The sequence below is a fragment of the Neoarius graeffei genome, chromosome 1 (assembly GCF_027579695.1).
Source record: "Neoarius graeffei isolate fNeoGra1 chromosome 1, fNeoGra1.pri, whole genome shotgun sequence".
Lineage (NCBI taxonomy): Eukaryota > Metazoa > Chordata > Actinopteri > Siluriformes > Ariidae > Neoarius > Neoarius graeffei.
In genome coordinates, this window is record NC_083569.1 from 51,824,649 (window position 1) to 51,845,099 (window position 20,451).

At 41.2% G+C, this 20,451-nt stretch overlaps 1 protein-coding gene across 5 annotated transcripts in view; it reads right to left on the reverse strand.

Annotated features, from left to right (window-relative positions):
• rgs12a (regulator of G protein signaling 12a) overlaps positions 1-20,451 on the reverse strand; it is a 101,330-nt gene that overhangs the window by 56,249 nt on the left and 24,630 nt on the right. For 4 of the 5 annotated variants that reach the window (XM_060934032.1, XM_060934022.1, XM_060934051.1 and 1 more), the window contains 3 exons: positions 6,575-6,593; positions 5,371-5,540; positions 5,129-5,221 (listed from right to left, as the gene is read on the reverse strand). In XM_060934032.1, coding sequence (XP_060790015.1) covers positions 5,129-5,221; positions 5,371-5,540; positions 6,575-6,593 — 282 coding nt within the window. Of the gene's footprint in view, positions 1-5,128; positions 5,222-5,370; positions 5,541-6,574; positions 6,594-14,286; positions 14,458-20,451 lie in introns of those variants that run through there. The other variant, XM_060934042.1, reaches the window with a different exon arrangement.

Sequence of the window (20,451 nt, forward strand, 5' to 3'; positions counted from 1 at the left end):
AGTTGTACTTCCTGGGCGCCCCTTTATTCACCATGTTCCCTTTCTGTAGTTCAGCTAGCTGGCTAACTTCTCTCCTTGCTGCCTTTATCTTGGCCTCTAATCGTCTCTTCCATGGTGGATACTGTTTGTTATGTCCCGAGCCCACCTTGTGTCCAAGCATCTCCATGATTACTGTTGCTGTACTGTGTATCAGCTTGTTGGTCTCAGTGATGGTTCTTGTGGAGATTGTCTTCAGAGCAGCATTCACATCTACTAGTAGATCTTCTGAAGGTACTTGGCAACTCAGCTTCGGTATTCGTCGGGGGCTCCAGGTTTCCAGTTGGGTCACGATCTTCCTTCTCAGGTCAGCAGCTCTTGTGTTGAGGCTGTTAGCTGTTGGGGCTTGGTACCCAATCTCTGGTTGTGGGGATGATGACATCTCCCCGCTGACCTGTCTTCCTGGCTCCCCCTTGCCGTAGCATTGTTGTTGTATTTCATTAATCTCTAGTTGTGATAGCAGATTTCAATTATGGATGTTGGAACACTGGGCTAATAGCTGTTTCTTTGTTAGCCTTGATTGTGGGTTTCGAAGTATCCAATGGTCCCACATTCTCTGCATGTATCCCCTCTCTCTGGGATTGCTTGTATAGTAGCATTCCAGCAAATCCGTATTTTTTGTCCTCGTCCATCGATGTCTTGTTCCAGTAGCCCATTTCCCTGGTTCCCTAGCAACTGACGCAGACCTTGTTGACCCGGGCGACGTCTGAGCCGGTATGACTCTATCAGTTATGTTTTCACTCATTCCTGAGGTAGGCTGATATATCATGAGGGGTTTTGCCTAAGGACCCTTACTGGATGATGTTTTGCCCCGACCGGGAACCCCGATCTCCTGCGTCGTAGTCAGTGAGCATTACCACTGTACTATCCAGCTGATCAATATATATATATATATATATATATATATATATATATATATATATATATATATATATATATATATATACACACACACACACATACACACACATACATACATACACACACAACCGTTCAAAAGTTTGGGGTCACTTTGAAATGTCCTTATTTTTGAAAGAAAAGCACTGTTCTTTTCAATGAAGATCTCATCTCATCTCTCATTATCTCTAGCCGCTTTATCCTTCTACAGGGTCGCAGGCAAGCTGGAGCCTATCCCAGCTGACTATGGGCGAAAGGCGGGGTACACCCTGGACAAGTCGCCAGGTCACCACAGGGCCGACACATAGACACAGACAACCATTCACACTCACATTCACACCTACGGTCAATTTAGAGTCACCAGTTAACCTAACCTGCATGTCTTTGGACTGTGGGGGAAACCGGAGCACCCGGAGGAAACCCACGCGGACACGGGGAGAACATGCAAACTCCACACAGAAAGACCCTCGCCGGCCACGGGGCTCGAACCCAGGACCTTCTTGCTGTGAGGCGACAGCGCTAACCACTACACCACTGTGCCGCCCTTCAATGAAGATCACTTTAAACTAATCAGAAATCCACTCTATACATTGCTAATGTGGTAAATGACTATTCTAGCTGCAAATGTGTGGTTTTTGGTGCAATATCTCCATAGGTGTATAGAGGCCCATTTCGAGCAACTCTCACGCCAGTGTTCTAATGGTACAATGTGTTTGCTCATTGCCTCAGAAGGCTAATGGATGATTAGAAAACCCTTGTACAATCATGTTAGCACAGCTGAAAACAGTTGAGCTCTTTAGAGAAGCTATAAAACTGACCTTCCTTTGAGCAGATTGAGTTTCTGGAGCATCACATTTGTGGGGTCGATTAAATGCTCAAAATGGCCAGAAAAATGTCTTGGCTATATTTTCTATTCATTTTACAACTTATGGTGGTAAATAAAAGTGTGACTTTTCATGAAAAACACAAAATTGTCTGGGTGACCCCAAACTTTTGAACGGTAGTGTATATATATATATATATATATATATATATATATATATATATATATATATATATATATATATACACACACACACACACACACACACATTCTATCCACATTCGTGAGTAGAGAAAAACAAAATGGTGGCACATGTTTCTGAACCAACCAAGGACAAAATAAAAACTCTACTTGAAAACAAAACCGGAAAAATTACAAAAAAGGCAACAAAGTATGGAATGAAAGTATTTGATGGTAAGAATGTATCTTTTTTTTATTTTTCAAGAATTATTAGATCATTTTTCACAAATTGCTACTGTCATTTCGTCAGTTTGTTTACATTCTAAGTGGAAATGATTTTGTCGGACATTTTGTATAAAGTTTTTAATTATCGAATTTGCAAAAATAAAAAATTTTGTTTCTCAAAATCCAGTGAACATGGATAAAATAAAACAGTTATTCCACTCAATCTCTTTGTACATGGCTTATAGCCGACTCGGCGCTATGCACCTCATCAGCTCATGTATGACTCAATTTTGTGGAATAACGGTTTTATATATACATATAAAAAACACATTTGTGTCCTGTAGCCTTAAGATGGCTTTTTGGGGGAAAAAAGTCTAACAGAAAAGTAAGCTTAAAAATGGACAGAGAGAGAGAATCAGAGTGAAATGAGTGAAAAAAGGAAGAAAGGAGTGCAAGGAACATGTTTTGGATCGTAAATATGTTGTGGAGAAAGTGAAGAAGTGATTTGAGGCAGAAAGGCGTGCAGACCTTAGACACCGTAGACAGAGATGTTTGAATTCATGCTCTGGCGCGGATTTAAGGGGGGGAGGGCACCCGGTGCCCCTCCATTCAAAAAAAGAAAAGTTTTAGTATTGCAGATACCAAGATATGCCCTACGTTTTTTATTTAATTAATAAGGTTTTTTAAAAATAAACAAAATAAATTACTTGGGATTGAGCAGAAGAGTTTATGGTATAGCAAGCTGGGTGAGTCCTGTTGAATTTTAACAGGGCGCTGGAACTTCGTGCATCGACATAACAGTGTGGGAAATAAAGCCGGACCGGCAGACACTGACCGGTAATTTTCACATTTGTCCGTCTATATTTCAAAAGTATTGGACCGGATGGCCCATGAAAAATTGTAAAGATATGGGTCTAATCCACTTCTAATTTTCTTCTAAATGTTACACTGGATAAATACATTCTATGGTAACACGGCCTGTGATTGTCTGATCGAAGACACTCTTGATGAATGACAAGTCGCTTCTCATCAGCGAGTAGGAGTGCATTCTGGTATGACACCACACGACACTATTATCAGCTGGGTAGGTATATCACTAATGTTAAAACAAAATAGACTACTACAGGTTTTGGACCCTTACAAAATGTTTTTTTTTCCAGCAGATTTTAGTCTGAATGCCAAATGATATTACCATGTCTAGCTTTGAGCCATTTTAAAAATAATTTTGTTCCAAAGTTATTTGGAATCTTGTGTTCAAAATTTTAACTTGATTATGTAAGAATAGTTGTATTGTTAAATACTACTTTTCTTATAGACTTATTATAAACATAGTATAAAAACAGTCATTGCTGACAGAATGTTTCACGTGTGTTATTATAGTACCTATATATATGAGTACCAGTAAGTTGTAACCAACTGGAACATCCTTGCCCCCCCCCCGACTTTTTTCTAGACATGGAACTGACCTGTGTGTGCTAATGTTTTCTTGGGTATAACTTTAAGCATGTGTCTCTTGAAACTTCTGACATCTCATCTCATTATCTGTAGCCGCTTTATCCTGTTCTACAGGGCCGCAGGCAAGCTGGAGCCTATCCCAGCCGACCACGGGCGAAAGGCGGGGCACACCCCGGACAAGTCGCCAGGTCATCACAGGGCCAACTTCTGACATTTTCTTGTAAATTATATTCAATTTGTAGTGTAATTAGCAACTAATGTCAAGTGTAATTTGGCCTCTGAAGATCACAAAAATGTACCTGGAAATAACTGAGAAGCCATCTCTAGGCATCTAAAGCCCTTCAGCTTCCAGGGCCCTAAGACGGGCCCCAGCCACATTGTTCTGGGCCTTTGACCCGTCATTCGGACAGGCTGAAATTTGGATGGGCAGATAACATTTCAGACGTTTCTGTCCTGTGACAGTCTGCTTACAATTCCCCAGTGAGCTCAGATTGCAGTTGCTAAAATAGTAATAATTTATTGATATAAGGGGTTTTGTGGTCACTGTACTACACTGTAGTGTGTCACATGGTAATGCATTATATGACAATGCAACTTTCATAAATAATTACAACTGATATATTGTAATATGTTCTACGCATATACCTGCAACTCTGACAATATCATTTTCAGTGACTAATAAAATGGTTTTGAACGTTCCTAGTTTCAAAACATTTTTGATATGGTAATTTTCTTTAAGGTACCTTTTAGGTTGGCCTAGTGGTTAGCGTGTCCGCCTCTCGATTGAGAGATCACGAGTTTTACTCACGGTCGGGTCATACCAAAGACCATCATAAAAATGGTACCTACTGCCGTCTGGCAAGGCACGCTGCAATACAGATGCGAGTGGGGAGTCAAACTCTTGTGGTTACCAGAGGACCAGCCCCCCACTGTAACCCTAGCTATGTAATAGGCGAGAGGCCGAGTGCTACGGAAATGGAGATCGGCACCACCCTATGCGCTACATGGTGTGGGAAGGACTTTGATTTGATTGAATTTTCTTTAAGAGATGTCTCTGATAGCTCAAAATACATCTCCGGGCATTTAAAAACTGCAGTTTCTGGGGACTCTGGTGGCCCCCCTGGCCTTACTGGATTGATGCCCCCTCTTCCCATTTTCCTGGATCTGCCCCTGATGCTGGTCTTGAAAAGAAAAATGTCAAATGTAAAAAATGTCACACTGCTATTCTACCGTGCCGGCTGTTCCTTTTACATAAGAATTCTGCCTTGAACAGGCTGTGTAAAAGGGGTCAGAATTTTCCCTTTAGTCTTTACCCCCTGAAAATGACTTTGCACAGGATCTAAACGACAACTGTGACTCTGAGACCTGCCCTCACAGAGTGTCATTGTCCCCTTCACTGGAAATAAACTATTTTTTAAATGGAAAATCCTGTTACACCTTGCTGGTTTTTAATAATGAGAGAAAGCAAGCTGAAACGAGCCGTCATTCCTTAACTGGTCACATGTAACTTACCTGCTTCTTGTCATGTTCAGGAACCTGGCTGAAGAATTCACAGGCCTGCCAGAATAAAATGTTTTCTTCACTAAACTCCTTTTTCAGAAACTCCTGCGGTAGCAAAGAAAGGCAAATGAAAGAAACGACCAGACAACAGCATTTCCACAACACACAGATAAGTATCTTTTGGAAAGAAAAGACAGAGGGAGACATAAGACAAAATGTCTGATGTTGGCTAGTTCATGCCTGGTTCTACTTACAGAAAAGTAGCGCACACCAACAGGGTCCTGGAGCAAACGCTCAAAGGAGACGGCCCATGCCGCGACACGGCGTTCTGAGAGCGTGTGATGGTTGCTGACACTGGGCAGGCTGCTGTTACTTTCTAAACTGTTAATGCTTCCAAAGCCAAATCGCTCCATACTACCTCGCTCTACGCACAGCACAGAGAAACAATCAGAGGCCATGCTCATAGACAAAGCAGGTAAAACATAAGGATTTACTTTATTATATATGTCCTTTTGGTCCATAATGGACTGACAAACAGTAAACAGTCACTAAGGCCATCCAGTTGAGAAAACTAAAGCTTCTCTAAAATATTACTCAGTGCATTTTTAATAAGTTGATTAGGATCATAATTCTGAAAATGTATATTTCAACACTATACACTGGGGGAAGCCATTGTGGCCTAATGGGAAGCGAAGCAGCTTTGGGACCAAAACATTGTCGGTTCAATTCCCTGGACCAGCAGGAATGGCTGAAGTGCCCTTGAGCAAGGCACCTAACCCCCACCTGCTCCCCAGGCTGCTCTGGGTATGTATGTTATACTGTATATCGCTCTGGATAAGAGTGTCTGCTAAATGCCTGTAGTGTGACGTAATTACTAATGAAGTGCTCATGGATGTTCTCATATATAATTACACAAATATGTCCACTTCACCAGTGTTTCATTCACATATGCTTGGAATGTGTATCATCATTTGCATAATTTGTTTTGTCTAATAAATACCAGTGTATTATTTCGACAAGCCCAGGCAGACCCTTTTGAACAACTTTATGACCTCTGACGCACTCAAACATACTTCTCATCCACTGACTTCTTAACATTTTAGCCTTTTGCTTAAAAGTCTTTACATTTGTCCATTAAATAGAAATAACTTCAATGAACATATAACAGGTGTCTGTTAAAAAGCGTGAATCTTACTATACAAGCCACAAGCTAGCAATCTAAGAACAACATAACTAATATGGGGATGACTTATGCGAGAAAAACGTGAGAGAGCAGACGTCTCAAAACCTTCAAACAAAGGGCAATGTCGAAAAATAGCAAAGCTATGACCACATGAAACCCTACTAAGAACACTCAAATGTCAGCTTCTTGTACAACAAATAGGTTAAGGCTATGAAAATCTTTACAATTGTGCACAATTGTGCAAGATTTAAGAGAGAGAGAGAAAATGCACTCACCACCATCTGATGCCGCTGACTGAAAGAAAAGAAAGAAAGACACAAATGAGAAACAGTCATCATAACTCTCAGAAGAAAGAGGAGAAAAAACTCCGGGTGGGAAGAAGAATGAGAGGACAGACTGGAAAGCACAGCACTGGAGGGACTTCCTTTTGATATCTCCGTAACCTTCCTCATCCTTACTGAGTGTGTGTATGTGTGTGAGAATGTGTGTGTGAGCTGTGTTTTATAAAAGACATTCAAACACAGGCCTGTTCGAGTAGGTGGCTATACACACACAGCTGTTCACACCTCTGGTCTGGGTACCACCCACACACACCCACACACAGCAACAAATGATCTGACCCAGGCAAACAAACACACACACACACACACTCTTCAAAGCAATAAAATGTCTCATTTTATTGGCACATTATTAATGTGTGTGTGAGTGAGAGAGAGAGAGTGTGTGAGTGAGTGTGAGCGAGAGAGAGAAGCAGAGTGAAATAAATATTCATGTATTTTAAATATGTAGATATTGACCTAAATAAGTCTGTGTGACCTCTTGCTAGACAGTCTGTGTGTGCTTTCTCAAATCTACATCATAGCAAATAGGTGTGTGTGTGTGGTGTGTGTGCGCGCGCACTTATGGGTGTTACCACACAAATGGGAGAGACAGCACACACACACACACACACACACACACACACACACACACACACACACACACACACTGTTTATTCAGTGGGAGGAAGTGAAGTGGTGAGGCATGGCTTAAAATCTTCAAAGAGAGAGAACATAAATGTAGCGGGGATGAATGACTAGAAGAAATTCAGAAACTAAAGAGCAGCGAGGTTGAAATAACAACCCGACAGACATGTTTAGCAAGCTTAGCGAACTGCCGATATTGCAGCAGACGGAACTTTAGGTTGTTCTTTGTAGGTGTGTGTGTGTGTTTTGAAATAACTGTTTATAAGGCAAACACACGTTTTGACAAGTCCCATAACTCAAGTGCCAGTCCTCAGCCTTTCTTTCCCACTGTTTGTTAGCGTGTCAACATCAGCTCATCACCAGTCTGAAGGCTACATTCCTACCCCAGCTGGGCGCCTTTTGGAAAACTGAGATCACTGAGAACATTAAGCATACTTAAGATAGTGTGGGGGGTTTCATATGGTAATGAAAGCTAGAACTGAAGAATTGGCATCACATCGGAGCCGATCAGGTAACAAAATGCATACCTGGTCCAATTAGCTGCATTCCTTTTCTCTAGTCTAAAAGACCGTTTAATACTGACCAACAACAACAGCTGCGTTTTAGATTACAAGTAAACTGATGAGGATGCCAACTGGAAAGGAAAAGAAATGAACCTAGTGTGATGACACTCAGTGTCAACACATCTCAAGAACAGGAATAACTAATAGCTACAATCACCAGAACAGAAACCGGTAAATGTTCTTTAAAATTATACAAATATGGTCTCATTAAGATTCACAACAGTAAATGAAGAGTTTAAAAGGTGCTGTTTTATGGCTAACCACACCTGAAACCAAGATCACCTGTTAGAGAAAATTGATTCATTCATCTCTAGTAATCACTTTATACTGGTCAGATTCTCAGTGGATCTGGAGCCTATACCAGGAACACTGCATGGTGGTGTAGTGGTTAGCAAGAAGGTTCTGGGTTCGAGCCCAGTGGCCGATGGGGGCCTTTCTGTGTGGAGTTTGCATGTTCTCCCAGTGTCTGCATGGGTTTCCTCTCACAGTCCAAAGACATGCGGTTAGGTTAACATGGGGCAGCCATGGCCTGAGGTTGGACTGAAGTGCCGCAAGGGCACCTACCCCTCCCAACTGCTCCCTGGGCACTGCAGCATAAGTGCCCACTGCTCTGGGTATGCATGTGTGCTCATTGCTCACTTGGGTGTGCGTTCACTGCTTCAGATGGGTTAAATGCAGATGTTAAATTTCACCGTGTGCTTAAGTCTGTGCTTGGGTGTACGTGTGACAAATAAAGGCTTCTTGGTTTCTTCTAGACAGGAATATGGGATACACCCAGGATGGGGCACCAGTCCATGCAGGACAGGGCACCGTCACATGCTCATTCACACCTCGCAGCAATTTAGCATCGCCAATTCCCCTTACTGAGTGTTTTTGGAGGTGGGGTGGGGGGAGAAGCCACATGGACACACAGAGAACAAGCAAAACTCCACACAGACTTTAACCTGACCTCAAGAACCCTACAGCTGTGAGGTGACAACACACAAACATCACTGCACCCTGCTGTGATAATGAAGATTCCAAACACACTGACTTTACTCCTCTTGTTGCATGTTTTATGCTGCACATAAGACTTTTCACTTAAATTCATATACAAACTAGAGCTGTAAAGTTTGGGTAAAAATTGATTTTTTTTTTTTTTAGCAATTTTGTGATTGCATTTATTAATGCAGCCTGACTGCAAAAAGAACATTAGATTTTGGAAATAATTTGATTAACATGCTTGTATGATCATTAACTTACAACATTAGCAAGACAATAATCAGATTTCTTTCAGTAGCATCAACTACAACTAGCAAAACCTTTAGCTTGTAAGAAAAACAAGACAAACTCTTGCTGTTTCATTTATGTACACAATAGATATTTTAATTCATCACATTCTGCCTTATTTATTGGTTAGCTGGAAGAAAAACAGACTCAGGTGAACTAACTGTGGGTAACTTAATGAACTGGCTGTACTGTTAAATATTTTTGGGGAGTTTTTATCTCTATTTTCTATCTCTGTCGGGCAGCACGGTGGTGTAGTAGTTAGCACTGTCGCCTCACAGCAAGAAGGTCCTGGGTTCAAGCCCAGTGGCTGATGAGGGCCTTTCTGTGTGGAGTTTGCATGTTCTCCCCGTGTCCGCGTGGGTTTCCTCCGGGTGCTCCGGTTTCCCCCACAGTCCAAAGACATGCAGGTTAGGTTAACTGGTGACTCTAAATTGACCGTAGGTGTGAATGTGAGTGTGAATGGTTGTTTGTCTCTATGTGTCAGCCCTGCGATGACCTGGCGACTTGTCCAGGGTGTACCCCGCCTCTCACCCATAGTCAGCTGGGATAGGCTCCAGCTTGCCCACGACCTTGCACAGGATAAGCGGTTACGGTTAATGGATGAATATCTCTATTTTCATCCAATGATGGAGTACTCTCTGGGTGTTTGTGCAGATGGAGACAAAAAGTATCAAATTACAAAGCCACATATATACTGTATGCAGAATAATCTGCTTATTGTGCTGAAGCCTGAAAATGGCCTGAATGCAATTTATGATATAACTGTTTACATAATAACTGATTAATCTGATAACTGCTAAAATCAGATTATTAGTGTGCATGTAAATTATTTCAAAAACTGTTTCAGTGTTCTGCGAGTTATTGATAAGTTTTGCTGCAGGCAGGTCGACAACAATTTTATTAACAGAACGAGTCTGGTCAAGAAAACCACCATCATCCAAATGCTCTCTGTTGCTCTAGTTATTAACAATAATTCAAGAAGAAAAAGGCTGCAACTGCAGACAAAAAGAAATTTACAGCCTCTTGTACAATGTCTGTTTTCAACACAGCTGAGTCCAAGAATGCTTTTGAGCAAATCCTACAAAGCAGAGAGGCAGACATACTCCAAAACCCACAAGGTTTCATGAGGCGACACCAAAAGCATGAATGGGCTTTAGGATGTCGACTTCTCCAATACTCGATCTTGCTCGACTCAAAACATGTCCGTACAAAGTTGCAAAGCAACCGGAGACTTGTGAAGTACTTGGGAAATGGTCAGGTTAATTTAATCAAACTTTACTAACATGATTCAGTCTTCAAGTATGTGGAAAGTTTTATCTAATGTCTTCATCTTTAGTGCAGCAAGCAACTGCTTCTTTTTTCAAGAGCTAAAGCTTGCTAGCTTAGCTTGCTAGTCAAACAAATGACACAGTGCTGGCCAAGCCACTCCAGTTCCATAGGAAACCATGCTCAGCTCTAAAGTGGCCTCTTTTGCGGTTCAGATGTAGGGAGGGAGGGAGACAGGAGGCTGGTAATGGGAAACAGAGGTAGAGAAAGAGGCAGCATGCTGGAAGAAAACAATCAGCTTGGACATGGCCATCGCTAGTAGAAGTAGCAGCTCAGCAATTGGTGCCACCACCCAAGAATCCTCAAATGGAAGAATCTCATGGTAACAAGTCATTTTAGACCACAGACACTGCAGCCACTAATGATGCACGTTTCAGTCTTTGCAGGTTAAATATATCCTGGAGTACCACTAGGAAGTATGTTATTACACAGGAAAAGGGTTTTAGCAGGAGCAGAAGACAGTTACCACACTCAATGGCAGGGTTTAAAAGTGGGCCTGTAGATGTATGAGCAGACGTGTTTCAGACAACCCACGAGAAATAACCAACAACTCTGACTCAGTCAGGAGAAGACAAATATGGTGTATATCTGGCTTGGGATCGTTATTATTTTCAAACTTAAAAGAAGCATAATTTGAATTGGTCTACTAAGAATTGCCACAACAAAAGCTTTCAGACAGAAGGATTCTGTTGTTCCTCCTGCCCCATAAAACCCACACGAAAGCTTGTCTATTCCTTTGTACCCAATTCAGCCTGAAGCTGCTTTTTCCTTCCTGTCCATGTATGAATGTCACATTCACGCTCAGACCGTGTGTGTATAGAGGATGTGCAGTCACGTGACACGCACGTGTGTACTCCGCCATATTGGACGGCATCAGGATTGTTTGCCTTGCGCGAGTGTAATGGATCCAGGGAGTAATCCCCAAGAAAATTCGGAAAATACCCCATCTACATCGGGGCAATTCCATGTAAATGTCAACCTCACCATGCAAGAATAAAGCAACATGTAATACATCAAAACCACTCCCAGAGATATCACCTAGGCCTGTATTTTACAGATGTGAATAAGTTGAACCAATTTGTCACAAGAATTGTTCCCTTCGCCTTAATATGTCAGTCTTTCTTTCTTATAATGTAAACCCCAAGCTAAAATCAACTTTGATCATGTACAATTCTATATTATTGCCACAAGCCACAGAAATGTATGCTAAAATCCACAAAACAGCAAAACAATAGCCATCCTAAATATTATTTAAGAACTTTGATAGTTTTAGCTGATATTTAGAGAGTTTTTCAAAGGGTTATAGTGGTTAAATTGCTGATTTTCTAAACATACGCCATGTCTATTTCAGACGCGTCACATCCATAACGGAATTTCGTCACATCCATAATGCTGACTTTTCCTTCTGAAACTCTGCATGAAATACAAAATATTTTAAACAAAGATTTTTTAATATTCACCTTGGACCCCTCTATCAAATGGATATCTCCATTTCGACATTAGGTTTACAATTTCACAGAGTTTGATAAAAATGTACAGTCACCCAAGAAAAGTGATACTTTTTCTGTCACATCCATAACACATCTTTTATTGGCATTTTCTGGCATGCCCTAGATGTACTATGGGAATTGTTCTTGTTCTATCACTTCTCCAGTATGGTACAGCCTTAAAATATGCAACACCTGTTTAAATACTGGGAGACAATAAAACATGCACTGGGTCATTTGTTGCCATTTTGAGTTCAAGTGTCACGTCCATAACGCTGGAATTGCTCATCGCGCGATTACTTGTCTAAGTTTGTTCAGCATCTGGAAGGTGACGTGAGGCAGCGTTACGTAGAAAAGTGTTCCAGGTTGGGGATTGCAGATCCGTACAACTTGCCGCAATCCTTGTTCAGGGAAATTTGGAGCTGCGGTGCCGGCGATTTGCCCGATCTGGCCTACCACGACATTTACAATTTTCTTGTTAATTGTGAATCGTGTTACACTGGCAAAGCCCTCAAAGCTTACAAGAGCCTGGAAGCTTATAAATATTTTGTTGCGGGATGGGTATCCCAACTATATCTCTGGAAGGTTCCGAAGAAGGAAGTCTACTTGATAACCTCACGGGTAAGTGGCATTAAGACGTTTATCATAAAGAGACTATGCAGGATGTTTTATCGTAGGAATGTTCGAAATCTAAACTCAGTTCCAGATAAGTATGAGAAGAAAACAGTAAATCAGAAAGCTGCGCACATTTGCGCAGCTTCCGCGAAAACGTGCGCAGCTTTCTGATTTACTGTTTTCTTCTCATACTTCTTATGTTTCATGGACTGTAACGGAATTTGCTTAAGTAATTTTAATACAGAATTTACTCTGATGAAATTATTCAGACACTCCAATGCCCCCCCTTAAAAAAAAAAAAAAAATCGGATCTGCACGATTCAGCCGTGAAAAAGGCGGCATCCGCCGTTTGCATCCCTGTTTAAACTCATAGGTTAACAGACTTTAACCGGCTAATGAGGCTCGGTGGTCGGTCAAGATTTTTTTTAGTTTTCGCCATCCCTACTATGGATTGGCCTTTCAAAGGCATATATGAGCCAAAAAGATAAAACATTGTCATAGACTAGGCCAGGGTAGTAGGGCTAGGCATAGCCATTTTAAACGTTAGAGATCAAGCGGACTGACGGCCACAAACACTGTACTGTCTAGTTTCTAAGTATGCAGTTATCATTCAATCCGAAAATCAACTTGACAGATGTACTAGGAGTATTGAATTAGAAGATTACACCTACCTGATATGAAGTGTTCACTACAAATTCGGCTGGTAGAACTGGGGTACCAGTTTTCTCTTCGCACAGCGGACACCCATTTTGCGCGTCTCTCCTCGTCTGCGGGGAATCTATAAAATGACAGGCCCTCCTTTTGGCCCTGTCTATTGGTACAACCAAATGCTGAACAAGATATAACCAATTCTCGAAAGATCTACTCCCACACACTTGATAATTAGAACGGGTTCGTCTAAGTTCTATGCGCGGCCTTGCCGTCCAAGATGGCAGATAAACAAAGATCACGTGACGTCACGTGCACGCTCTCTATACTCTCTACTTATTAACATATCACTGCTTCCCATGTGGAGCCTCAAGCAATCCCGTTACTGTTTGGTGATGTCGAGACACACACCTGTCAGAGCCATTTCTTTTTCCAGTGACTGCTCACACATTTGGTAGCGCTCTGAAACAGATTGCACCACACCTAGGCTATATGTGTGCCATTACCTACACTAGCTTTGTGGATTTTTTTTTTTTTTAACAATAGCACATTATTTTCAATGTACATAGTTGAATATGGTTGAGATGAGTTGGGGAACGTGCTGTCAATTCTGCAGCTAGTGCTTTACAATTAAAGTGTCTCAAATTGTATTACAAAAACAAACCTTTCTGACACTTTGGTAATAAGATCCAGCAGTAATCATTCTGACAGTTGTTGTTAACAAAAGACAAAAAAGCCCATACAAAATGTAGAACGCTATGTGTACTGTCTAAACTTAAAACGACGTTACAGGAGACAAGCACCAGATCTAAACAAAATTTCTTGGCATGTCTTAGCATGTTTAAGCTAGATGGATCACAGGGAGCTATAGCCACGAGAGAACAGTGCGTAAGGTGAGAAGACAACTTCCAAGAACCCAGCAGCAGAAGCAGAGTGAAGAGCGAAGAACTTCTTTTGTTGAAATCCTGCTGAGCCGAGGCAAAGCTCCTCACCACAGCTGCTCCGTGTGGGAGAGAAGGAGTGAGACTTCTAATGAGCAAAACAGCTGATCTAACAAACTCAAGCCAAGGATAAAAAAAAAAAAAACACGAGTGAAATACTGAAGTGAACTTACCAGTATTTTGCAGCGTGGTTTTCGGAAGGAAAAAAATCGCTTTCTAAACCGTATCTTTGAGTCAGTCATGATTTGTTAAGATTTCTCAGCACACAAGATTGTGTATATACATGTGCCTGTGTGAGCACACCTTAAGATTTCCTGCTCAGGATGGGACAGCACACACGCACAGACATGATGAGCCATGTCTAAACAAGTTTACTCAGCCCCCAAAATATGACATCACCACAGGGCACAGAAAGGATTCTATGTACTCATAGTTACACTGTGATATGAGACATTTCCATGGTTTTAGATTGTATTACACTGAGAAAGAAAAACGTCGAACCAATTTCTGCTCAGACAGCCTACCAACTCAGCTACATACTGGTCTTACACGGAGGTGTGTGTAATTGTGCATGATGCAGGTTAAATTTAGTTTCTTTGTATTTGTTTTAGCGTGGTTCCCTTTGGGTGGGCCATTCCCAGGCTGATCCAGGAGAGAAAGATTACATTAGCATGTTTTCTCTTCTTTAGACAAAATCCAAACGTAGACACAGCTGTATTTGTAGATTTCGTGGTGGGAAATGTGTTTTCTCTTGTTGCTACAGCAGCATGTCCTCACTACTTTCGTACAACTTTGAAAATAATGCATATATGGAGATTTGGTTGTGAACGTGCAATCATGCATATCCAAGGTTGGGCTTTAAAAATAAATAAATAAATAAATAAATAATAATAATAATTATATATATAAAAATTTTTTTTTTGCTGTTAATTCTCTCTAAAAGCTCTAAATGCATGTGTGTATGTTCTGTATACGATAAACTCATCTCATCTCATCTCATTATCTCTAGCCGCTTTATCCTTCTACAGGGTCGCAGGCAAGCTGGAGCCTATCCCAGCTGACTACGGGCGAAAGGCGGGGTACACACTGGACAAGTCGCCAGGTCATCACAGGGCTGACACATAGACACAGACAACCATTCACACTCACATTCACACCTACGGTCAATTTAGAGTCACCAGTTAACCTAACCTGCATGTCTTTGGACTGTGGGGGAAACCGGAGCACCCGGAGGAAACCCACGCGGACACGGGGAGAACATGCAAACTCCACACAGAAGGGCCCTCGCCGGACCCGGGGTTCGAACCCAGGACCTTCTTGCTGTGAGGCGACAGCGCTAACCACTACACCACCGTGCCGCCCCTATACGATAAACTGGGCTGCAAATTTACAGTGCTGGTTTTCAGACTGGTTCCAGCTGAGGGGAAAAAAAAAACGCTTGCAAATCACCTCATTCACGAACTAAAAGAAGTCCACAAAGCAAACTCCTGTCGTGCGTGTGCTACTGTATGTGTGTGCCGCTGATTGGATCTGGTGTGTGACTTGAGAGCCAATAAAACTTCCTTGAACTTCTTTTGGAGAGTCTCAAAGAAGCAGCAAATGGTTGAAGTTAAACAACAGTCATTTTCAAGGGAGCCAAACAAATCTCTCCTTCTTATCTCCAGCAGACAACAAACTGCCTGAAAATAACAGCAGAGACCTCAGAGGAGATTTCCTCTGGACTTGCTGGAGAGGGAAGGAAGAGACCGATAAGACAGAGAAATGACACAGAGAGTCTTCTGACACAGTGGTATGACTACAGCAAATCATACAACCTTGGCCTTTGTCATAGTTAAAAATGCAGCAACAAGTTTTCTTCACTTATCCAGAAGATACACAGAGGATAGTAGAAAATATTATGATTGGGACTAGATGTAACTCATGCTGGGGACAGCAGGGACGTTATTCTGTTGTTCATATCTCCAGTTTTATAAATTTTACATAACAGCATATAATAATAATAATAAGAAGAAGAAGCCAAGAAGCCTTTATTAAGCACAGACTTAAGCACACAATGAAATTTAAGTTCTGCATTTAACCCATCTGAACCAGTGAGCACGCACACACAAGTGAGCAATGAGCACACACACATACCCAGAGCAGTGGGCAGCTATACTACAGTGCCCAGGGAGTAGTTGTGGGTTAGGTGCCCTTGTTCAAGGGCACTTCAGCCCAACCTCAGGCCATGGCTGCCCCATGTTAACCTAACTGCATGTCTTTGGACTGTGGGGGAAACCGGAGCACCCGGAGGAAACCCACGCAGACAGGGGAAAACATGCAAACTCCACAGAAAAAAGACCCCATTGGCCACTGGGCTTGAACCCAGAACCTTCTTGCTGTGAGGACACAGTGCTAACCACTACACTATCGTGCCGCAAGTAGATCATATAAAATCATCCAAAACACATGATCCAATGAAAACATCACTTAAGCTTTATTCACTTCACAGTGATAGTTTATGAGTGTTAGAGTAAGAAAATGTCATTTTATGATAAAATTCTTGCATCAAAATGGCTTTAACATGACACTTTCCTCTCAGATGGCGATATGATCATATTATTTATTTGTAAAAATTAAAGTCAGTCTTTATACCAGCTGTTGCTGTCCTTATAATGGACAATTTAACTATCCTGCTGGGCAGCATTGCAGTGTAGTGGTTAGCATAGTTGCCTCATAGCAAGAAGGTTCTGGGTTCAAGCCCAGCGGCCAGCGAGGGCCTTTCTGTGTGGAGTTTATATATTCTCCTCGTGTCTGCATGGGTTTCCTCCGGGTGCTCCAGTTTCCCCCACAGTCCAAAAACATGCAGGTTAGGTTAATATGGGACGGCCTTGGACTGAAGTGCCCTTGAGCGAGGCGTCTAACTCCCAACTGCTCCCCGGGCGCTGTTAGCATGGCTGCCCACTGCTCTGGGTATGTGTGTGTTCACTGCTTCAGATGGGTTAAATGCAGAGAGGAAATTTCACAAGTGTGTGATGAATAAAAGTTGTTCTTTCTTTCTTTCTCTTTCTTTCTATCCTGTGGGATTGTATCCATTGCTTAACTTTTTTCTTCTTCTTTTTTCAGCAGTCTCCCAAAAAGACAGCATTTAGGTGATGTAAACCATAGCAACTAAAAATTTTCAGACCTTCCAAACCATCTATCATCACATAATTGCTGGAAGGGTTTAAGAGATGGTTAAAATAGAAGCCGTTTAAAAAAATCCTCTCTGTGCTCACCACTTTCCAAAACAAAGTTACGCCTATATGATTGGGGGAGGGGCAGGTGACCTCTGTAGATACAATTACCTTCCAGCGAAATGCCCAGTTTGGATCACAACACTACTGTATAATCACATCATTTACCTACAGGTCACAGGTTGTTTTCCTGATCATAAAACAGAGCGTGTATGCAAAATAGCGCAGATCATCTGATAAACAAAAACCTACAGGCAAGAGAGATAATTATGTACAGATAGAACATATACACCAAACTTCTCGAGAAAGCCAGGGCTGCAGGCATCGTTGCGCCTGGTCATGCCACAGCACACTGCTAGTCCATTCGTTGTCTAGAACTGACACAGAGTTTTAAACAGAAGTTTGTAAACCGGAGTCACAAAACCAGGTGAGGCTTGAGGACATGACTCTGGCACTGGTTCAGCATTGACACTACATTTCATCACATAATCCACACTGAATCTGTGCTAGATCGAGACTAGGGTTGTCAGCTAGGCTTTAGGAAATTACCATTTTTTTTTAGATGAAATTCACCTCCAGATTAACCTTTCTGGCCTATTAATAAATAATGTGTAGTCTCTGTAATTATGATTTTTTTTTTTAACGTCAAGACACCCAGTGGACTGAATTCTGAAATCTGAAGATGTGGATTCATTTTCTATGACAGCAGCTCTGACAGGAGTTACAGCTGAACTTTAAACAAGTCATATAATAATAATAATAATAATAATAATAATAATAATAATAATAATAATAAAAAATAGATGCTTGGATAGGACTTGAACTTGGGGGTCCAAAACTGCCAGTCTAAGACACCTGGTGGACTGAGTTTAGCAGACAATAATAATAATAATAATAAAAAAAAATGTTCAACTTGTATAGAGCCTCTCACACACCCAAGGTCACTTTACAATGCAAAAAAATAATATATATAAATAATAATAATAATAATAATAATACATAGATGCTTGGATAGGACTTGAACTTGGGGGTTCAAAACTGCCAGTCTAAGACACCTGGTGGACTGAGTTTAGCAGACAATAATAATAATAATAATAATAATAATAATAATAATAATAAATGTTCAACTTGTATAGAGCCTCTCACACACCCAAGGTCACTTTACAATGCAAAAAAATTATATATATATATATATATATATATATATATATATATATATATATATATATATATATATATATATAATAATAGGCCACCAAAAGAGGGTCAGGATGTAATTCCAGTGGCGTACCTGCCCACATTCCTACCAAAAGGCACGAGGGTATGTCCCACACCGCCTGCACAGCCGCCGCGACGCCACCAGGCAACATCTCTCAGAACACCACGCCATGGATCCACAAAGTTAGCACAGAAGCACCATTATATACACCATTATCTACATGAGCGGGTTTTGAAGGATCTGTTTCCTGTTATTTCAGGTTAATCTGGTACCAAAAGACAGATATGCTCATTAGTCATACTTTCACTACAGTGCTTACTGAATGCTGAAGTCTAAAGATGTGGATTCATGTTCTATCACAGCAGCTCTGACAGGAGTTACAGCTGTACTTTAAACAAGTTTATATTAATGCACTTCCTCCAGTGCTTTGCATTGTGTCATAGTACACCACTGCAGAGTGGATTCTTTTCCTAGAACAGCACATCTGGTCATGTTTTATTGTTATTACTAAAGAATATTTAAAAAGTAAACTTACTTAAAGCTATTTATTTGGTTTAGAAATTTGGTGTGTGGGTATAGCATGGCATAACTTAAACAGTTCCTGTGACTTTGATGGGATTGTAGGAATTTTTGTGAGACCTCTGCATATAGTGAAAGATAACGTACACGTATATCAATGAAAAATTTGGACACACCTTCTAATTCAATGTTTTTTTTCTTTATTTTTATTAATTAAAAAAGTCACTTCATGTCTTAAAGTAATGATGGATGTCGTTTCTCTTTATTAATTGAGCAGTTCTTGACATAATATGGATTACTACAGTTGTGGAATAGGGCTATTTACTGTATTTTTATTATTTACTGTTTGATCTCAAACGCATTAAGACGACAAGAAATTGCACTAATTAACTTTTGATGAGGCATACTTGTTAAATGAAGTGTTCCAGGTGACTACCTCATGAAGCTGGTTAAGATAATGCCAATAGTGTACAAAGCATCCTCAAGGTAAATGCTGGCTACTGTGAAGAATCTAAAATATGAAATCTCATCTCATCATCTGTAGCTGCTTTATCCTGTTCTACAGGGTCGCAGGCAAGCTGGAGTCTATCCCAGCTGACTACGGGCGAAAGGCGGGGTACACCCTGGACAAGTCGCCAGGTCATCACAGGGCTGACACATAGACACACACAACCATTCACACTCACATTCACACCTACGCTCAATTTAGAGTCACCAGTTAACCTAACCTGCATGTCTTTGGACTGTGGGGGAAACCGGAGCACCCGGAGGAAACCCACGCGGACACAGGGAGAACATGCAAACTCCACACAGAAAGGCCCTCGCCGGCCACGGGGCTCGAACCCGGACCTTCTTGCTGTGAGGCGACAGCGCTAACCACTACACCACCGTGCCGCCTAAAATATGAAATGTATTTTGTTTACCACATAATTCCATCTATGTTCCATATATGTTAATGTATAGTTTTGATATCTTCAGTATTGTTCTACAATGTAGAAAATGGTCAAAATACAGAAAAACCTATAAATAAGTAGGTGTGCCCAAACTGTTGACCGGTACAAACTAAAACTGGGCAATCTAATATTATTCCAATTATACCAATTTAATCATTAGTCTCATTTAAAGTCTATATTAGAACAGCACATCTTTGTGTACCAAAAAGGCAGGATTTCAGATATAAAACGCCACTCCATTGTTTACAGGGATTCCAAACCCTTCTACCTCCTGTAAATATTTTAAAAGCAGTGCATTTGTATTTAGAGATCATACACAGTAAAACAACCCACCACTATCCTCAACTGCAGGATGAGTAAAGGGATGAGAGAAGCTTCCGTTTCCCCTAAAGGCAGTGCATCAGTCATCATCTGAGCTTCAGCCATGACCCCACC